General features: G+C 37.4%; 4 protein-coding genes across 7 annotated transcripts in view; 2 read left to right on the top strand and 2 right to left on the bottom strand.

Annotated features, from left to right (window-relative positions):
• The window catches only part of tutl (turtle), a 36718-nt gene extending 24698 nt beyond the window's left edge, over nt 1–12020 (bottom strand). For all 3 annotated transcript variants that reach the window (XM_066742051.1, XM_066742050.1, XM_066742049.1), the window contains exons 1-2: nt 11459–12020; nt 51–120 (exon numbers count right to left, since the gene is read on the bottom strand). The gene's annotated coding sequence lies outside the window, so the exon portion shown is untranslated. The remainder of the gene's footprint in view (nt 1–50; nt 121–11458) is intronic.
• Nucleotides 12021–12770: 750 nt separating this feature from the next.
• Nucleotides 12771–14870, bottom strand: LOC136782552 (AN1-type zinc finger protein 2A-like). Its single transcript, XM_066742058.1, has 2 exons — nt 14730–14870; nt 12771–14665 (listed from the first exon to the last, which is right to left on the bottom strand). Exon 2 carries the CDS (start codon nt 14649–14651, stop codon nt 14004–14006), a length of 648 nt encoding a protein of 215 aa, XP_066598155.1. The 5' UTR covers nt 14652–14665; nt 14730–14870; the 3' UTR covers nt 12771–14003.
• Nucleotides 14871–15654: 784 nt separating this feature from the next.
• Nucleotides 15655–21794, top strand: LOC136782550 (WW domain-binding protein 4). Of its 2 annotated transcripts, none has more exons than XM_066742055.1 (7): nt 15655–15795; nt 20168–20375; nt 20441–20539; nt 20631–20711; nt 20782–21022; nt 21129–21489; nt 21569–21794. In XM_066742055.1, coding segments are annotated over exons 1-7 (1212 nt in total). In that variant the 5' UTR covers nt 15655–15793; the 3' UTR covers nt 21789–21794. The 2 variants fall into 2 exon arrangements, with proteins under 2 accessions (XP_066598152.1, XP_066598153.1); XM_066742056.1 differs by lacking the exon at nt 15655–15795 and adding an exon at nt 18722–19144.
• LOC136782551 (calmodulin-lysine N-methyltransferase) lies at nt 16499–18581 on the top strand. Its single transcript, XM_066742057.1, has 2 exons — nt 16499–17561; nt 18041–18581. Exons 1-2 carry the CDS (start codon nt 16890–16892, stop codon nt 18404–18406), a joined length of 1038 nt encoding a protein of 345 aa, XP_066598154.1. The 5' UTR covers nt 16499–16889; the 3' UTR covers nt 18407–18581.
• Nucleotides 21795–22195: the final 401 nt, after the last annotated feature.

A 22195-nucleotide genomic window follows, 5' to 3' on the forward strand; every position in this document is an offset into this window, starting at 1 on the left:
ATATCTTGATAATAATAATGATAATAATAACAATAAGAAGAAAAACTCACCGTTCCCAGAAGTTCTTTTCAAGAGACGTTGGTTCGATGATAGACGAGCGCATGGGTCTTAGTTTTCCAGCTGAAAGACATAAAGAAAAAACATTGCGTAAATAAATAAGCCCAATATTCAGAACGATGCGTTACGGTAAAACTAATATTAAAATAGAATCAGCGAATAACGTAATTTGGTCAATTGAATGGATAAATAATGATACGATAACTAAGCGATTACACGAAGCTATTAAATTTTTTCAGAAACATGCAAATTCAAACTTTATTCGTTCATGATTGCTATCGTATACATATATACGTATAGAATGTTGCATGGTGGCTCCAGGAGGAGGTACAACGGTGGCAGCTATCGAGAATTATTAATAGCATAGCGCTAACACGATCAATCTCGGTCGCGGTTATCCAAAGTATACAAGTGGAGGATGGGGGGGGGGGGTTCGTCCCCCTGCTACATTTCGAATGGCAATGAAAGCTGACAGACACGGCGCTCGAGAAATCCATTCAGCTTACATTTACTTGCATCCACTTGCGTTGGACACAACGGGAAAACTCAACAGTACTCATTGGTCACTGCTGAACAATAATAAAATTGCAAAGTATCGCGGAGAACCTCTTCTCGATTATGTCAGAGGAAAAAGCATGAATTGGAATTTTTTGTTCATAAAAAAATTCTAAAATTATACAAAGCAAACTATTTGGGCTTTATTGAAGAAAGAGTTATTTAAATCAGGGTCTCTGTGTAAATCTGAGCTAAGAGGAAGAATATGTGTGTGTGTGTGTATTGGAAAGAGGATTCATTAGGTTTATGGGTGAATTAAAATAAAAGACTTCTAATCTAATAAAAAGTAAGTTATTTAGTTTTCGAACAAAGAGTTATTCAAATCGGTGGCTTCATGTAAATCTGAGCTAAGAGGGGAAATGTGTATCGGAAAAGGGATTAGACTTATGGTTCAATTAGAATTTTTTATTCTTAAAAAAATGTTAAGCTAATAAAAAGTAAATTAATTAGAGTTCTCGAACAACGAGTTATTTAAATCAGGATCTTGATGCAAATCTCAGCAAAGAGGGTAATAGTGTGTGTCAGAAAGGAGACTTCTTATAGACGTATACAGCTTTAATCTATTATTTGATTCTTGGGAAAATTTTAATTAACAAAAAGCAGATTATTTAATGTATTCGCAGACAGAGAGCTATTGAAATCAGAGGCTCGGTGTAAATCTGAGCTAAGAGGAAGAATTTGTGTCGGAAAGAGGGTTGATTAGACGTATGGTTGGATGGACGCGGATGAGATGAGCCGAGATGAGATGAAATGAGAATGAGGAGGAGTCGGAGGATGAGGAGCAACGGTGCAGAGTGGCGACCATCCGCAGCGGCTTGACGTCACAGAAATGCACTGATGACGTCAGGCCGCAACGTCACTGCACCGCCTGTTGGTGGCTGCTGGCGCAGGTCAGGGGTCGTTGCCAGGGCCGCACCCGCTGTCAGACGCCATCGCCACCCTTGCCGTTTTCAAACTCTGCCACGCCATCCTCTCTCTCTCTCTCTGTTCTTAAACAACCTCACCTCCTTCACTGCCAACTGCATTCCTAAGATTATTAATATACGGAATAATCTTCTCTCTTAGTTTCATTCAATCGTCGAGTTTACAAATTTCAAAACATCGTAGACTTGATTACCCATACGATGCTAATTACCAAAATTCGACTTTAAGAGGATGCGTGGTGTATGGAAAGAAGGTGTTTAAAAATTCTTTATTCAATATTATTTTTATAACTGTTTATAATGAGAATGATAAATAGAGTAATCAAATTGAAAGAGAAAAGTGGCGTTGAAGTTTTATTAAGATAAAGTATAATATTTTTTGTAATTCACTCGTGAGAGAGTGATGAATATCAAAGCCTCGTCGAGTTATCACTAAAAGTGTTAAATTCTTTATATGATTTTTATAACTGTTTATTACGAGAATAATAATTAGAAGAATCAAATTGAAAGAGGAAAGTGGTGTTGAAGGTTTATTAAAATAAATAATACTATTTATTTAATTCACACTCGTGAGAGACTGATGAATATCAAAGCTTCGCCGAGTTATGACTAAAAATGTTTAATTCTTTATTTAGCATGATTTTTACAACTGTTTATTATATAAAGAATATTTAGATAAATCAAATGAAAGAGGAAAATGGTGTTGAAGGTTGTCAAAATAGAGGATAATATTTTATTAATTTAATTCACTCGTCAGATTAATAAATATAAAAGCTCCATTTAGTTAACAGCAAAAAATTGAAAATTCTTTATTCAACTTTGCTTTCGTAACTGTTTATTAGTTAAACAATCAGGAGGGTCAAATTAAAACTATATAAGAAAAGTGTTGTTGAGTAACTGCAAGGTGAAGATCGATACTTGGTTCGCTTTCAATCGACGGCGTGTTTGCCTGCTCGTTTACCTGCTTGCTACTCTGTAGCCAACTATTTTCCAGGCTAGTTTAATTCACTCGTCAAAGGCTGATGAACATTAAAGCCCCACCGACTTATAATATAAAAAAATTGAAAATTGTTTATTTAACTTTATTCCTAAAGTTCCATATTGAGCGAAGAATCTTGAGGTTAAATTAAAGCTATATATATAAAAGAAAGTTGAGCGGAGGAACAGCAAGGTGAAAATTGAAACTTTTGATCGAAGGTGATTCAAAAATATCTTGTCTAACTTTATTATTACATCTGTTTATTACAAGAAAAATCAGAAGGGTCAAATTAAATATAAGTCATGCTGAGGAACTCCAAGGTGAAGATCGATACTTGGTTCGCTTTCAATCGAAGGCGTGCTTACCAGCCCGTTTACCTGCTTACTACTCTGTCTTGTCACGTTCCACCCTCCCCCCCCCCCCCCCCCCCCACCACTCAAACCTACATATAAACAGTATTCTCGAATAACAGATCCGAAAAACTAGAACTCTTACCGTGTAGAGAGAAATTCGTGGAAAGATAATCGATAAAAATAATTAAACCGTTTGCGGCATATCGATAAAGATCTATGTCAAAATCAATGAGTTTTGGTTCCAATTAAGATCAAACTGGATTACTCGGAATCGCGCGAGGAAAGCGAATTTTCCTCGAGGGAAACTTAATTTTCCTTGTCTCAATATCGAGAGGCGTCTCTCTGTGTGAAAACAAGGTCGAATCTCTGCAATTTTTTTCACGCAAAAGAATTGGAAAGAGGTGGGTGAGATTTGGAGAAGGTTATTCGCAACGGAGGGATCCAGGGGTTTTTTGGGATACCTATATATAGCAAATTCCAACGCCACCCTCGATTCCGCGATACGATAAGCGATAAGAGACGAGAGGTACGAGTCTGAATCGAGCGACGCAAATGCTAATAATTGCGGTGGAATAAAAGAAAGATGCGTTTTCATATCTGCTCTCGTAATTTTACTCCTCCCCTGCTCTCTTTTTCACTCACACATTCTCTTTAGTAACCCCCAGGGGTTGGGGCGCGGCCGTGTTTGCTCTATCGACCGCCGAGAATCCACGAAACCGGCCGACCGCGCCCGAACATACCTACAGACATAACCTATACCTCTAACGTCCCACGTATATCCCCAGAATCTCCTCTCTCATTCTTTTTCAATCAAACGCTCGCTCTTCTCCCCCTCTCTATCTTTCTACGAAGATTTAATGACAATAATCTAATCATCCAGTTTTATGACGTTTTCACGCTTCGCGAAACAGCGAAAAGGAACGAAAATGGAAGTGAGCGGAAGCTAACCCCAAAGGGCCGATGCCAAAGGTCAGACGGTTATTATCTATCTCCTCTCGTATACCCTTCAACTGATTCTTACCAAACGAAAAGGCGGGCCACCGGCTAAAACCACCAAATTCAATAACCAACGTATACAACTTATTTTAACGATATTACGTTCTACTTATTCGATCAATTTTTCACCTTTATTCCCTTCAAGTCCTGTGCAGATGGGAGGTGAGGAAAACCGTTTTATACTGAGAAAATATTTAACAACAATGATGTTTAATGAATGCTTCTTTAATGTTACATCGCTAAAATACAGCGTTGTATTTTTAGTAGGAAACTTCGATCCAATGAAATAATCATTTTAACTCTTATTATCATCTTGTCTTACCTGAACTGTAGTATCTTCTATTTTTTCCAAGTGTTTAAATTCTTAATACGTTGCTGAATTACATTTCACTCGTTGGAACGTTTTAGCTACGTTTCTGACACTATGCGTTAACAATACCTCTTTCTACTTTATGCAGATTGATAATGAAAAAGTTGTTTTAATGGAGAGAGTCTTTATAATAACAATCGCGTTTAATGCTTCTTTAACCCTTTGCACTCGAGATAACTATTTACTCCCCGATAAACGGTGACTGAGAGTCACCCCTCAAGTGCAAAGGTTTAAAGCTACATCTCTAAAATACATTACAGTTTTCAGCTGGAAATCTCCATTGAAAGTAATAATAATTTTAATCCTTATTATCTTTCTCTCTTACTTGATCTAATATCTTTTGTTTCTTTTCTTTGAAATTCTTCAACTATTAACGCGTTGCTCGAGTCAATTCTACTCTTTGGAAGGTTCCAGGAATGTTCCAGGAACGTTTTGACAGTACTCGTGCCATCAATTTTTCCATTCATTCTCCTTCTACCGCGTAGATGGAGAGTGAGAAAAATGGTGTTATCGAGAAAGCGTTTAACAACTACGATGTTTAATGCTTCCTTAAAGTAACATCTCGAAGATACAGCGCTACTTCGAGTTGAAAAGTTTCATCCAATGAAATAAGTTTAATTCTTATACCTTCTTTGTCTTACCCGAGGTATAATATCTTTTGTTTCTTTCTTCTTTCAATAGTTAAGCTCCTAACACGTTGCTGGACTCAATTTGACTAGTTGGAACGTTTCAGGAACATTTTTGACACTATGCTATCAATTTTTCTTCTTCAATTTCTTTCTACTGTCTCGAGATGGAGAGTGAGATAAATGATGTTATCGAGAAAGTGTTTAACAACAACGATGTTTAACGCTTTCTTAAAGTTACATCTCGAAAACACATCGTTCGGAAACTTTCATCCAACGATATAATAAGTTTAATGCTTGCTATCTCTATCCCAACTGAACTCTAATATCCTCCACTTCTTTCATTCCAATACTTACACTTGTAACACATTCTACCATTCAATTCGACTCACTGGAACGTTCCAGGAACGTTTTTGACACTTCGTATGCTAAGCATAGCAGGATCAATTTTTCTCGTTCGGTATCTTTTCACCGTTCGGAGATGAAAAGTGAGAAAAATGATGTTACCAAGAAAGTATTTAATAACAAACCGTGTTTCTCGCTTCTTTAAAGTTCCGTTACGAAAACACATCGTTCGAAAGTTCCATTCCACGAAATAACACAAGTTTAGCTCTTTCCATCCTCGCCTTTACCGAGCTAATACCCCATTCAGCTGCTGAATTTTGCATTTCTGTCGAATTATCGACGACTCGTGTGATATTGAAGAAAATGGGAATTGGCGTCTGCAAGAATGGAAATTAAAAGAAGTTGGTTAGATCGAACAAAGAGATAATAGTGGCATCTCTCTGGGAAAACCGAAGGGGAAAAGTTGCATTTGCTGTTAATCGCGTGTTGCTGGTCGCATCGTGGATAACGTCTTCCGGAAGGTGGCCTCTTTTTCCCCTTCTTCTCCCTTACTTGTTTACCCTGGCAGCCGCTCTCACGATTAGCGAGGCCAGCCACGCGTGTTACGTCCCTTATTCCCAAAGGCCTCGTCTAAATCCGCCGGAAATTCCCATCTAGCAATTCCCACCACTCTGCAAAAATTCTTATCAATCATTCATGACCATTCCAAACGATTTTGCACTTTTAAACCTACCTGTTGTTTTTACACTTTATATATAAGAATCGTCAGGATCCTCCCGACCAACTCTTCGTCATTCGTCTAGCAAGCCGTATTAACGCTCGGTCCTTTGCCACTTCCGGTATGCACTTTGCGGCTTCTTACCTTCGATATCTCCAGTTTCGTTTCCCACGAAAGGATCGCTTTTCAGTTTTTTCCTCGAGAAATACGATACATCTTCCAAGCCACCTGCTTTCTTCCAAATTATCATATCTTGTAAAACAGTGCAAATAATTGCTTCGTCTTCTGTATATTAATTCATTGTTTATTGTGCACAGTCAGCGGAGCAGTTGATATTCAGTTGTGAATATTTTAAGGCTGTTTTCAGGAGGAAGGAGAATACTGTGCAGGAGAGGGAAGTGGGAATTGAACGAAGGGAGGAAAGTATGAAGGGGAAATGTGGACGAAGAAAGGTATGGACTTGGTAAAAGTGAACAGGTGGGGGGAATTTGAAATAAAGAAAACTGACTGGAGTACTCGATGGTGCAAATTTTAGATCCTTGAGTGGTGATCTATTGGACTGGAGAGAAACAGTGAGGATCGAACAAAGGAAGAAATTAACAAAGAGAAAAATTCATAAAGAAATAATACCACGAAGGAGAGGACTGAGAATAAACGTAAAAAGGGTGGAGAAGAGAATTTGAAGTAAGCAAGACTCACTGAAGTACTCGACAGCACAACTTTTGGATCGTTTCAAGCTGCTCGATTGCACTACAAAGGGGAACGGTGAGAATGAAAGGAAGGAAGGAAGGAAGAATTAGGGAGAAATGCAAGAGAAAAAGTAAAAAGAGACTGAAGGAAGAAATATGAAGCAAGAAAAGTACAATTTGTGTGAATCATTTTACATTATTTGATTCTATAAGAAAAGTGGCAGCATAGGAAAAAATTACTTCATTGAAATAAATCCTTGCATTGAATAGTCTCAATAGATTAATTTACTTAGTTTTGATAAAGAAGTAATTAAATTAAAAAATATATTAATTGATTCAAAGGAAATTTAATCCATTTAAATTAAATTTGATTACTATCAAGTTAATATTTTCAATGGGTCTATTCAAAGCAAGGATTTATTTGAATCAGGTGTTTTTTTTTCAGTAAATATATAAAGGAAAGATGAAAGGAAGAATGAACGAAAAATGGGAAAGAAGAGCTGAATTATAAATATGAGGAGCAGATTGACGTTCTAAAGTGCAACGTGGGAATCGTTTAACATTTTTACATTTTTTTAAAGAATAGTTTGAATAAATAAATGGGAGAAAAATTGATGAAAAAGGACTAAAGGGACGCATCAAAAATAAGAAGTGCACAGTGAAACTCAAAAGCACAACTTGTGAATAGTTTTACATTGCTGGATTGTATAAAGAGCACAGTGGGAGTGACTATATAAAAGAAGACGGGAAGGAAGGAAGGAAGGAATGAAGAATGAACGAAATAGTAGGGGGAGGGGGGAGGGGGTCGAATTTGAAATAAGGAAGGCAGACTGAAGCACTCGACAGCACAACTTGTGGATCGTTTCATTATCTTGGAGTGGTGCTCGTTCGCGCAACTCTCCAAAACTTTGCATCGTGCCAGCCAGAGCAGAATAATCATATTATCCAATAGTGGCACCCTTTGGCAGCCAAGATAGCAAATTTTCCAACGGCATCTCTCTTACTCCCATCTCTCTCAAAGCTTTCGCAATTGTCCAGGCCAATCGACGGTTTACCCCACCAACTGCCTTCGCTATGTCGCCTGAATTGCAATAAAAAGAAATTAAACTACCACTGACATGCATATCGACACACGCCACGACTTTCTTTATTCACGAATAGCTCGATTCACCTGTGCTCAGCTAGTTGCCAACCTAACCTCCAATCTCCCCAATCGATCATTCAACGCCAGAAAAAGATACAGTAACCCACACATTGTCAAGAATCGTCTGTACATGTGCATTTGTATTACGCGTATATACGATTGTTGACATCTCATTTCTGGCATCACTGCCTCCAACCGTCCTCACGATCGACACTACGTTACAGGGAACAAAAATTAGTTTACTGGTTACATTACCCCTGAATGTATTAACACATATACACAAGTTTCTTTCTCCATTTATTTTTCATGTAAATTTCAACTTTTTTAGGTTATCTTCCGGTTCAGTACGCAAATTTGAAAGCCGTTGACTGTTTACACCCCTGGTGGATGTACATATACTGCCCTCTCATGGATTTATAATGTACTGTTGATACTTGGATATAATACACTTTCGTTATAGCTATAAGTACACGATGAAAAGAGTCACGCAGTTTGAAAAGTGTTGTGCTTTCCTTAAAATGGTTTTTACTGCTTCTATATACGATAAGAGCTGGTTTATTCACGTACTGAAAAACGTTTTGGTAAGTTTATCCGTTTGATAAAGCTCTGAAGTTAATCGAATTTACAAGAGTTTGTAATTTTTACCAAACGGATAAATTTAACCAATAGGTGGAAAACTGACCCTACAAGTGTATAATACTCCTATAGATGGCGCAATTGGTACTTCAAATTTTTTTCAATTTATGTTAATCAACATAATCAAAAATTTTCAGTTGCAAATAAAAAATCCTTTGAGTGTGAAAATTCTTCAAAGCTAACCCACCAAAAACTCGTACCTAACCTACAATACCACTAATGAATCGTTCAACAATTCCTCCAATCGTCTTCTAATCAATACGTTACGTATAATAAATAAAAAACCTATAGTCTTTCAATTGCTAAACAGTTCCCTAAAAGTCCTTGCAACGTGAGAATTCTTCAAAACCTACCAATCAGTATCTCACCTACAATATTACCAATCGATCGTTCAACGATTCCTCCAACTGTCCTCAAGATCGATACACAACTATTTCACTCATACGTGAAACAAACCTATATAGCCTCAATTTAAAAACAAGTCCCTTCCAAATTAACTGCTAAAAATCCTTGCAATGTGAAAATTGCTAAAATATTTGCACCGCGTTAATTGCATCGAGCATCGATACGTCCGCTAATTGATATTTGTAGAACTGGTGAATCCAACGACGCTCTTCGTTAATTGAAATGCAATGGAACGTTAAAGTCCAAGTATCGGTTTAATTTTGGATAGGATTGAAAGAATTCTGCAAATTTATGCAAAATGGAAGTATAGAGAGGAATAATGGGATGAAAAGGATAAATGTTGAAGCAAAGTAGAGTCGAGTAAATGTTAGGAAGTCGTAACCGCGCCCTCAACAGCCTCAACAGTCGACCTGATCGTTCGGGAAAGTGAACGAACCACGTTCCATCCCTTCCACCATGGCGGAACCAAGATCTTCTCTCTTTACCTCTTGGCCCCTTGGGCATATCCAGTCAGAAGAGTGTCTAGAGTCAGCATGGCGCGCGGCAGCTCGCTTGTTGTAGCTGTACTGCTGTAGCCCTGCCCCCCCCCTCTCTCTCTCTCTTTCCCTCTCCCCTTCCTCCTCCTCCTTCCCCTTCTTTTCCGCTTCCTACGCTAAGGGCCTTCACCCGACTCTTTACACAACTTATTTCTCTTCGCATCATCCTCCCTTTTCCCCTCTCACTCTCTTCCTTTTTACTTTGGCTAGAACACGAACTCGCGCACATTTCGATTAATTACCCATTTATCAAGCTCACATTGGAAATAAAAACATGGGCGTTTCAAAAAACGCAGCGCGCGTATAGCCAATTTTGCGTTCGATTGCTACAACGCTGCTCTAATTATCTCTCTATCCATCTCTGCTGTGTTTTTGTACCAATACCAATTACCACTACCAAACCAAGTATCGCTACTCGCTACCAACTTCACGAAACTCAGTTAGTCAGGTTAGCCTGCCCCCTTCAAGCTCTGACCTCTGCCGGGCTTATGGAAAATCTCGTCGAGTCTGAATAACTGCAATCGGAAAAAACTCATCCAAAGGCGTTTAACTTACGCTTTGAAAATCCTGAGTCTTTTATCCCCAAACAAGTACGTCGAATAGTGAGACAAGTGAGTTAAAGCAGCTAGGAATTTTCTAAAGAGTGCCTCGGTAAAACTTGTGCGATTTTATTACGATCAAGTGTCATACTGCACAACGTTCGCACACATACCGGTTACTTCTTCATTGAAATAACATCAAGTGAGAAAAATTCAACTCACGAAAAGAGAATTTCCATCCTCCTTTAAAACGATTCTAGCGAGATACTCACGCATCTGAAACAAATCAAAAGTTGCTACTATTATTTACTGAAGGGTTACTCAGCTTTACGTTAATTATACTAACTAACGTTATTAGATAACAAAATATACAGGCCCGAGAAAATATCTGAGAAATTCTTTTCTTTTACAGGATAAATCGTCATAGATATAGCAGTGAAGAAAACGAAATTCACTGACAATGAGTTATTCTCGCTTAACGATCTCTGTGGAATGCAGCTAAATCAAGGTTTTACCTGTGGCTTTTGACCATTATACTCGCGGTCCTTTTTGGCCCAGGAACGGCTGAGAGGAAGCATAGCGAGAGACAGAGACGGACTTTTCTTTTGTATGTACACAACAACACTGAAAGCTACAGGAAATACATCTAGTATATCGCCAATTGATTTTAGAATGATGCTTCGGTGATGAACATCAGGGATAAACCGTACACCAGCCATAGATACGTATTGAGAGACACGCACCCGGAAATATCTAACATGTATGTGTAGCATAGGTTCCATGGGATGCTACGGTGTGTTGTAACTGGTATATGGTGCTCGCGAATAGGTATCTCGGTACAAGCTTCCATTATCGAACAAGAGAGAGAGGGAGGGAGGGAGGGAGGGAGGGAGAGAGAGAGAGAGAGAGAGAGAGAGAGAGAGAGAGAGAGAGAGAGAGAGAGAGAGAGAGCAAAGTTTCAGCCAACGGCGCCCCGCAGCAGCCTCCAGCCTTCGGTAGAGAGAATCAATGCGACCACCGCCACCTCCCTCGACCCCTTCTTCTTTCCTTCCTACTCTTTACTCCCATTCTCTCTTCCTTTCTTCTTCTCTGCCTCTCCTCTCTCATCTCTCAGGCCCGACAGCAGAAGGACAAGCATAGCAAAGCCGTCGTCGGAAACCACACTCTATTTAATTTCACTTTTATACTTTTCGCTTGATCAATCTTCCTAAAATCTACCTATGATTGAAAATTCCTTCACAATAAAAACTGAAGTTAGCATCCTCATAGCAGATTTAATTAAAAGTCAAAGACTATACGATGGTCTACGTATATAGGCCATTTTAAGACGATGCTCCTTCTTGGACTGCAGGGAGACAAGTGTGCTTCAGTACAATCAATGAGTAGTTAACCGGCTCTTCAGACTTCAAGCACAAATACGCTGAATATGCAAGAGGTGAAGGTGGAGATGCGCTCGTTCTCAATTCTCACACCTTACTCCCAACTCCCAAGCTCATCCCGCTTCACCAGCTCACTGATGCTGACTTACCGTACCTAACACTAACTACTACCCCTATTCTAAATACACATCTTCATTTTCAGACTTACCGTTTTGAGACAGATTGCCGATTGTCAAATTCCACCGTTCTTAGTCGAGATGAAATTGCAAATCCTGAATGTGCTCCAACTATCTGATGAGTCACAAACGCACACACTCTGTATATCAAGTAAAAACACAAATTTATATTTCTTTTAACACTCTATCTTGGTCGGAATCACGCACGTAGCATCTCAAACCGAAACGCGAGTGGCTAAAGCTGTCATGGACATTGGTGCTAAGAATGATTTTCTTCTAGAAGCTGGAGATTGACGGATCGACATTAATGAAGAATGAATGAAGAATGGGAAATGCAAGGAGAAAGGGAAATTAGAAAAAGAAAAAGTTGGAGAGATCGATAGAGAGAGAAAGAGAGAGAGAGAGAGAGAGAAAGAGGGAGGGGGGCAGGTGAAGAAGAAAAACAAATTATAGAAATATAATAGAAAAGGATAATTGATATTAAAATACGTGAGTGTAAGATAACGCACACGCAAAAGAGAGGTGGCAGGTGAGCGCGGAAGCAGCAGTAGCGGCAACTGAGAAGGGATAAAACGTAACGGCTCGTACGAGTGTCCGCCGTTGACTGCCCGCGCTGCTATCGGACCGGGCCGGGGACGCCGTGCCGGGGTGCCGGATTGGACGCCGCACGCCGGTGCCGGGGTCGTACACTCGTACGTACTCTCGTATTCCGCAAGTCCGAATTTCGCGATCCACAGTCTGCCGCCTTTCCGTCCGAGAAAGTCCCAAGTGTTCCAACAATTTGCCTTGCCGACCGTGCACGACTGTGCCAACCGTGAACCAAGCAAACTTTGCACTAGTCAAAGGTATATTATATAGTGTATAAGGTATAAACTCTCTTCTATAGGTAGGTATTATACCATACTAGGGATACCAGGTATCTCTCTCTCTCCCTCCAGGTATATTCCGCTCGGCAAGAGATCAGCGGGTTTCTAATATTAGTACCGGAATACACCGAAGTATTTTACACACTTGTATGCTTTAAACTAAAGAAAAGTATTATATTTAAGCATTTGTATCCTCGTCAGTGGTACATTTGTTCATCACATCAAAATCGAATCTGTAATATTTGTACCATTACTGCGATATTTTTAAGCATAATCCCTCCATGGACCAAGTACAGCTTGTCCATTTTTATCGACCACCTTCATTGCTTTTATACTTTATCTGTAAAAATTATTATTTTTATCCATTCGTTTGTACAGTCTGTAAAAAGCGCAGAGATTCAGCTACATTTTTTATTTAGCTTTTATTTGTTTAATGTATACATTTTGTTCGACGAGTGTTCAACTGCTTGTAAAGAGATCGAATGTTATTTAGGTGAGTACGCGATGGAGTTAATGAGAAAGAGGGAAAGGGAGAATACCGGCAAAGATAGCGAATGAGAGTGACAGATCGGGTGAAGGAGAGAGAGAGAGAGAGATTCAACGAACCGAGGTCAATGCTTTATGTTGAAGGACAAAGGATCTCAATGCTGGTAGCACGTATATGGCTAGAAAAAAAGATGATCATTGGATCCAAGAAAGACCTCTTTCCATTTTTTAAGATGATATTTAGTTTTTTGTATAATTTGAACCAATAAAAATGAAGTATCCTTTTTTAATTTAATTAAAATCTTGATTTTTATCATGACGCGAATCAGTCTCATTCACACTATACGTTCCGAGCTCGAGAAAAGCTTGAATCTCTTGTAAGGACGAAAACAGCATTTTTGTCGACGGGTAAAATGGATTTCTACTTTAACTTCAATTTTTTATAATTTAAAAAGTAATACATTTTACATATTTTGTTATAATACAGGTACTCGTTATTATTACAATTGTTTGAGAAGTAGAACTTTTTTTAAATTTTCAATGAATATATATTTTATTTTTATTTAAAAAGAAGATTGTTTTGTGCATGCTTTTTCCATAAAAGGATTATAACATATTGTTTCAAGTTTTAACTTTTAAACTGCATAGCCTTTCTCGTTGATTCTGAAATATATTTGTAATTTTACTATTCATCAAAGTATACAATACTTCTTTTTTATTCCTGTAATTTTTTTTTTATATTAATAATTATGATAATTGACAATTTTTTAAATTTATAATCTTTATCATAAAATTTACAGTTTAACTGAATAATTTGATAAATAATAGATTCAAACTGACACCTTAATACAACTTTTTAAAACTTTTTAAGGCACTTGACAGCAAGATTGCACAGCAATAAAATTATAGCTTAAATTTAACAAGTCAAACAGCTATTAAATAAATTAAATGAATTGGCTATACACTTTTGACAGTTTTCTTTTTTTTTTTGTTTATCATTTTTTGTTTAAATATTTTTAAAAGAAAATTCAGTAGTAAGGTTATCATAAATACAAAGCTATTTTACATTGTTTGGAATGTGGAAAATTTCTATTAAATTCTATTGAAGTAATTTTTTTAAATAACTTGTCATGCAAATATTAATAATTCTACATGTATTCTTGTTGCAGAATAAGAAAATAGAAATTATTTGAGATGATGTTTATTCATTAATCTTATTTTTTAGCTATGATAGCCTACACCTGTCTTTATTTCCCGAAGGTACTGCTTGCAATTCCTGTCTCTGACTTCTTTCTTCCTCTTGCAATGAAGCTTGAAGTGCTCTGGCCAATGCCTCATCTTCACTTATCGATCCTTGAATGTTCATAAATGTGTGGCTGCTATTGCTAGAACTACGTTTTAATTTTCTACTATTTGCTTGTCTGTTTATAGATTCAAGTCTTTTTCGTCTAGTAGCCTCTTCTTTTCCAATACAATCATGATCTGTTGGATGTCTATGTTTGAGACAAAAGGTTTCCCCACAATCACTACATAGTACTTTTACTATTTCCTTGACTTTGCAGCGTTTTGATGAACATTTGTTTAAAAATATTCTTCTACGATCTTTTCCAAAGTCTGATTGGCAGTCATTATCCATATGCAAACCCACAGCTAAATCTGGTGGATCTCCCCTCTTTGAAGGTATTGGAGCGTTGCATAATGGGCAAACAGGTACTTGTATATCTTTTTTGTAAGCACTGGGACAAGAATGATCTTTATAAGTTATATGATTTGCGCAAAAAATTGATTTGCACGCGTCACATTTTAAAGGTAAGAAATCTAAGCGGTTACAACTATTTTCGCTACAGTGCTCTCCTAAATTTGGAAACTCCATATTTTTATCGTTTACTAAAAAAAATTATAAGAAACGTTAGGTACCATTATTTTAGTTGAAGCTTTAATTTTTAATTACCTTAATAATGTAGATAAAGATAAGATAAATTTTCAATTAACACTTTGCCATTAAAGCGATGTAACAATATCAATACTTTCTTAACCTCTCAGGTATTTCAAACTTTCAATTAAAAGTCTCACGATTTTTAAAAATTTTGTACAATACTTCCTTGTGAAAGATTTAAAAGTCATGTATCCAAGAACTGAATGAAATATTATGATTTCACGAATCTTTATATACTATTCCAAAGCTCCACGTCATATTATGGAAATGTTTTCGTGTATATGCTAGAAACCGCTGGAACAATATAAAAGGGGAAAACGTAGTATCGAAAATGTCATGTCATTGCTCTAAATACAAAACAACTACACACCAAAAAGTTTTTAAATAAGATATATATTTGATTATTAGTATACACTGTTATTTGTAACAGCTAACAAAATTGTACTCAATTGTGACACAACCGAGGAATAACAGCAAACATTACAGAAAAATTCGCAATTCTCTCTTCGATAGTTGCAATATATTTTTTGATAGTATTTGACAGATGAGGTAAACATTTGGTGTAGAGCCCCTCTACAGGTATTATTTTTTCTATGGCCGCTTAAAACGTCAGCAGACTCAGTCGGATATTTGATTGGTCAATTTGAAAAAGCGCAAACTATTCAGCCAATCATATCAATATCGGAGTACTGCTCCGACTAGTGCGCCAACGGCCAAAAATCGGTAGGTAAGTGTAGTCAGTAACAGTGAGTAACAGTAAGCAATTTGTAAATGTAAATAAAAGAAAGATAAATAAAATTAACTTTAACGTCAGTAATATAGTGGTGCTTAAAGTTATTATAATAATAATTGAGTGGATAAACAATTCAATAAACAATTGCAATATAATTTATTCTCAATATTCTCATTGCTGAAAGTATCCTTGCTTGCTCTATGCGCAGTAGCGTTGATATCGTCTCCGTGAACGTACTGTAAAGATGTTAAAAATGTGGTTAAGAGGTTATGTTTAATTTTTCCTATATGAAGCATATTCATATTTTATTTCTCCACAACATATATATAATCATTAATTACTCAAAATGTAAGTATTCAAAAAAGATAATTTTAAATGTTCACTATGAATGTTATTTTAAAGGCAGTAAGGTAGTGCATTTGACAAAATAAACAAATCTATAATAAGCATTATATAGAAGTATTTCACAACAAAGTCTAAGACAATCCAAAAGCAAGTAGTATTCTTTGATTTATTCAAATGAATACTAATATTCTTTCTTAGACGATAATAATTCATCCAATAGGTAGGCTATCAACGTTGACAGTACAATGTTTAAAATACTATGATGCTTTGTTATCCAGTGCTCAGTAATAACTCTTCACACATGACTGTTACTTGAAATAAGATTAATACAATTGATGCCAAAAATATTATATGCAACTTGGCTCATACTAGCCCCGACATACATTGTATCCATAAACAAGGTTAAGCCTTGATACATGCAGTGATTCAAACTCCTCTTCCAATAGTATAATAGACCATAAGTATTTTCCATTCTTTATTACTACTGATGCTACAAGCTTATTATTAATTTTTCATACTTTCAAAAATAATTGGAGTTTCTAACCTTACTTATGATTATTTAAATCAGGACAAGTTTAGTAAATAATAGAAAGCGCGCGAGAATGGCAGCTTCTGATCGATGGACGGTGAGGAGGGAAGAAAAGAAGTTGGGAATAATTTGGAGCAGCGCAAGCCTCTCGAGCACGCGTGGTAGCGTAGACAGCGTAGTAGCGTCACAACGTAGCTAACGCGCGACACCGATGGAGATTTCAAGTCTGCTTGTTGCGCGCAGCACTCATCTATTTTATTCTTCCTCTGCCACCCTACCTGTTCTTACTTTAATTCTCATTTCCTTATGCTCTCTACTCTTTGTCAATTATCCTTTATAAAAGTCAAAACCTGAATTGCATATATGTAATCTACAAACCATTCTAATCCTCCAATTTTCCCTCTTTATATTTAAATATCTGTCCCTCTCCGACAAATCTTAAAAACAAATTGGTGTGAGAAAGTAGCATGTACTGTTGCACAGAGACCAAAGAAGAACGAAGAGAGGAGAAAAAGAAAAGGAGGAAAAAGTACAAAAAGTCATTCGAAGAGAGAAATAAGATTGAGAAATGACAACTGAAGAAACAGTGGTTTGCCAAAAGGGAGAATCTATGGTAAAGAGAGACGTTAGAAAATACATGAGTAGGACGCAGGAGAGTGTAACAACTGCGAAAAAACGATGGAAAATCTTAGCAAAGGCTCTGGTTGGTTCTATGGAATCTGACTCGGGTGACGAGAAAGAGGATGAAATCTCGGTGAGAAGATTCACTAGTTTTGGCTTATTAACGAGTTTCCCATTGGAAAGGAACCTTGATACTGATTCTATTTGGCAAGAATATTCGGTTGTTTTGAAGGATCGAGTGTTCAGTATAGAGATACGAAAAATTGATAAATGTTTTACCGCAAACGAATTAATTGGCTTCAATAATACTGGTAACGTTTGCGTTTGGCCTTCCGAAGAATGCCTGGCTTATTATTTGCTGAAGAATCCAAGGATCTGCAAAGAGAAAAGAGTCCTGGAACTTGGGGGTGGCATGAGTTGCTTGGCTGGTTTATTTGCTGCCAAGTATTGCGATCCAAGTTTCGTTACTTTAACGGATGGGAACGTAACCAGTGTGGACAACGTACGCTGCATTGTTCTGAGGAATAATATGAGTGATTTGGTGAGATGCGGAGTTGTTCAGTGGGCCAGGGCTGCTCGTGCCCTTAGATTAGCAGCGCTCAATGATAATCGTAACCAGGTGATATAGTATTTTATCTTTTTCCAAAATTGTACGACTCGTTTAATTTCCACTATTCATTCATTTATCATCCTTTTTTTTAGAGTTTTCATTTACTTGCTTAAGAAAAATCGGGAGAAAGAAAGAGAGAGGGAGAGATAGCTTAAATACATGTGCAGTGTGTCATTACCATTTGGGCCAATGTCAACATGGTTAAACTCTGCAATGTCAAGTGCAGCAGTTTGTCAAGTGTAGACGAGTGCTCGAGCTCGCGTACTTTACCTTGCTGTACCTTTGCTTGTGTGCATGTGTGTATGCTAACATGTATGTATGATAGATGGTACGTTGACCATCGGCTACCTAATTCATCAAGTCATACTAGTATATTTCATTTCATTTATCACTTCGTTACAACGATCTCGTTGTATTTATCAGATACTGCTTGTGCGAGAATAATTATTGGTAATGACCTGACTTAAAGAGGAAAACTTGATATTTAGAGTTGGATGACGAAGAGAGAATGGGAATGCATCATTTACAACGATCTCTACGACGTGATATTGTGCGCCGATTGCCTATTCTTCGACGAGACACGACTCGACCTGGTGGAAACGATCTATGGATGGCTGGCAGATAATGGAGTAGCCCTAATTCTTGCTCCAAGACGAGGTACTACCTTTGACAAATTCGCCGAAGCAGCCATCAATCGAGGATTCTTCGTGAGACAAACCGAATGTTACGACAGTGATGTCTGGACCAGGCATCTGGACCTCCTGAACAATCGTCATCGAGAGTACTCGCCTGATTTGCACTATCCTCTCCTCTTGGAACTCACCAAGCAACCCTACCAAACTCCAACCGGATAGTATTTTCCTCTCCTAATTTCCGTATCCAAAATCGTCGTCTCTGCATCTCCACTTTCCACATTCCCTCCCCTCGAAATAGATTATTCTCAGCTTTCCAAAGAGGAGGATACACGCAGAAATATTATTGTACTCGATATCATTCTTCCAGGACCAATAAAATATATTTATAAAGAAAATGAGGCGAAAGTACTTGACGCTTTTTATACCGAGCAAGAAAATGTTTCAACGATATTCTCTTTAAATCGTTTTACTTTGGCACGAGATTGAAAACATAGGAAAGAATTGTAACAGCTGTAGCTTTATTGTTATTGCAAACCACTGGCTCTGCCAATATTGTACGTCTGGCGAGGCTGCATCGCTCGGAAATGGAGAAACGTACTCGATTGTCCAAGTTAAAATTAGAACAAAGAGCGATCCCTTTTTCATTAGCATCACGTTCTATCTCGCCACTCTCCTTTTCTTTCGTGGCCCGTTTGACAGTAATATATCACGTGTTGATGAAAGTTACAGAGTTACCCTCGGTGGAGCAAAATTATGATAATATGAAGGAATGAAGTCACGGTGAAAACACACCGAGACATAATGATCCGTCAAAAATATCTACCGAAGGACGGTGGAGGGGAATTCGAAGCGCCAAGCTAAGCTGTGTTTAGCCAACTGCCAAAGAAAGCAGTCATCTGCGACATTAACGATTGTAAAAGAGTGTCTGAAAATATCAATTCTCTCGTATCAAATTATGTAAATATAAGTAAATTGTAAAAACTAGAAGAAAGGCACGAAGTTTAATGAGCTTATTAGTCTGGCCTCTCCATGCTCTTTCTCACGTGGTAGCGCACGTGGCCGATGCAGAGCGGGCTCCATTGCTAAAAGCAGCTACTTACTGATTTACTTACCACTGTAGCTTATTTTCCTTCTGCCTTTTTCTTCGTTTTCTTCTTCCCCTTGCTCTTTTTCTCCAAATGCTCTATTAATAACAATAATTTAGCTTAATTTTAACATTGGCAATGTAGCAAAGGACAGACTAGTAATATGTAGCAAGGAGAAGGAAAAATAGTTATTAAGGGTTATAATAAAATCTTGGATATTTGAGAATGTAAGGCGCGAGCTTAATCGAAGACAAATGCCAAGAGCCGGAGCACGGAAATAGATACACACTATCCTGGCTGACGATGAGTTAATAAGTTTGCTTTTGCATACATAGTGTTTTGCGTGGGGAGGGTTGACTGTATCTGTTTGATTAGCGGTGCTTATGAGAAGGAACAACAAATAACTGACACGACCAACTACTAGACAGATTGCAATCGTATCGACAGCTTTTACTCGAAGCCTTACTTAACAAGGCCGAGCGATATCTTAAGCAAGTTACATTGCAATCCTTCTAATCGTTCCTCGTGTCTTTGCAAACAAGCGTTCTTTTACTTATTGGCTTGGCTCGACAGTGTCTGTAGTACGATAAAAAGCTTTGTTCCTTATACATTCATGACCTATTAATAATGACTAGTATTAATAGGGATACACCGTTCTATAAATAGCACGTCTCCTGCCTTGTCTTCGAACTAATTATGGATGCAACATTAATACGCTTCGAACTAAGCTACGCGCATAACTTACCGATCAACATATACCTACTGTAGTATTCACACCAAAAGATTTTTTATTTTGTCTCAAATGCAATTACTGCTTTCGCATCTTCACTTTTAAGGGTAGAGCGCTGTTAAATTGCGATTGTTCTTCATCTTAATTACTCTCTCTTTGTCGCAGGGCCGATTACTGGAAATCTCAAGGACGAAAGTATTGCGATTTTTGCAAATGTTGGATTGCAGACAATAAGCCAAGCATTGAATTTCATGAAGGTGGAAAGAAGCACAAAGAAAATGTCAGTAAACGGCTTAAAGAGATTCATAAGAGCAGCGCCAAGCAAGCGAAACAGAATAAGAAATTTGAGAGTGATTTGAAAAAAATGGAAAATGTTAGTATTTCTTTTTACTTCTAGAGATTTTGGAGATTTCACACTAATTTTTGTTTATGTTATAGGCGGCAATGGCAGCATATTTAAAGGATGTAGAAAATAATACCAGAGACATGACGGCGGATACGATTATCAAAGAAAAATATAACAATCCGGAGTCTTGGGTTTGTTTTCAAAATATTGTAACTTTTTATGTTGCCAAATCTAACAGCCAAACATTATTTTTAAAACCTACAATTAACGCTCTAATTTCAGGCATCGAAGAGCTCGAGCACCCTGCCAACAACTACTCGAGATACGGTACCAAAGTTCAGGGACAGACCTCAGCAGCGACAAGTAATTAATGAGTTTAGAAGATTTATAGTAGATTGTATTTAAATTTGATTGATACATGTGAGTATCAAAGTCCCATAGGTCTGACCCATGCGATCCTATGGCTCCACCACGAGAATTACAACCACCACGAGTTCATCAAGTTAATGCTGGTGAGAGTAAAGGCCAGGCAAAATCAGGCAAAGTTGGCAAAGGGAAGGGTAAAGGAAAGAAGAATCAGGAAGAGGATCGGCCCAGCATGCCCATCAGAAAACTTTGGTACCAAGCTCGGAGTCCAGAAGGATATACCTATTATTGGCACATTGAAACCAATGGTATGCTTAATGTTGTCTAACGTCAAAGCTTCCTTTTCGTATTACAAGCACTAATTATAATACACATGTAACGCATTAAAATTATTTTTGTGAGTATTTTAAACAGAATCTGTCTGGGAGCCTCCAGAAGAAGGCTACATGTCTTTTGCAGAGCAGGAAGAAGAGGAAAAAGAACGAGCCTTGCAGGAAGAATTTTTACAGCAAATTGAGCAAGAGGGAGCAGCCGAAAAGGCCTTGATTCAACAAGAGCAAGAAGCTAATGCAGAAAGGGAGAAGCTTAAAGAAATCAGGAAGCGTTTTACACAAAAGCAACAGGAACAGAGGAGTGAAGATAATAATGTTGGTAGTGACGACAATAATGGTATTAATAATGTAATTCCCGACGAGGAAGAAAGACCGTATCGAAGAGACTATAGTGTACCAGAAAAACCAGATCCTTACGGTGTTTGGCAGACTGTGCAGAATGTGTAAGCACATCGACGTGATTATTCTGACTTAGCGCAGCACACATCCATTTCAAACATTAATCATCTTTCAATCTTTCAGCAAAAAGAAATCGGTTGATCTTCAATTACCAGAACAAAAAAAGAAGACTGAATTACCTGTGTTTGGAAAAGCTGAGCGTCCCACTACTCAAAAGACTTTTGTAGAAAAAACTGTAACTCGATTGAAAACTGATGGTAGTGACGATGAGGGAGCTCCGACGACATTTAAAAAACGTAAATTTGGCAATAGAAGTGTTAGACAAAGGGTTTCCGATGAATAGTTTTTTTTTTAATAAACTATAGATAAATTCTTTCCGTTACCGTAAGTAAGGAAAAATATAAAAATAGTTTCATTGACAAAAGCAAACAATTCGATTTGTTTGAAGGCGAAGAATTTTTGTCATTCTATGAAAGATCATGGTTTATGTAACTGTTATTATAGTGTATATATATTTATATATAGTATATTAATGTATATATCATAAATTATATGGATACTCTGAAGCTTTATCCATTCAATGATAGAAAACGATGCATTATTGAAATAATCTTATATTTGAAAACAATAAATAGTTTATATAATTTTACAATTTTAATGAAACGTACAATATTGTCGCGGTGGCAAAGAGATCGGTCCGGCCGATTTACCTCTTTATGTTCGTTAAAATATACAAAAATCGCTGTAATT

The sequence above is a fragment of the Prorops nasuta genome, unplaced genomic scaffold (assembly GCF_024137725.1).
Source record: "Prorops nasuta isolate Cenicafe-Biocafe unplaced genomic scaffold, Cenicafe_Pnas_1.2 PNAS00027, whole genome shotgun sequence".
In the NCBI taxonomy this organism is placed as follows: Eukaryota; Metazoa; Arthropoda; class Insecta; order Hymenoptera; family Bethylidae; genus Prorops; species Prorops nasuta.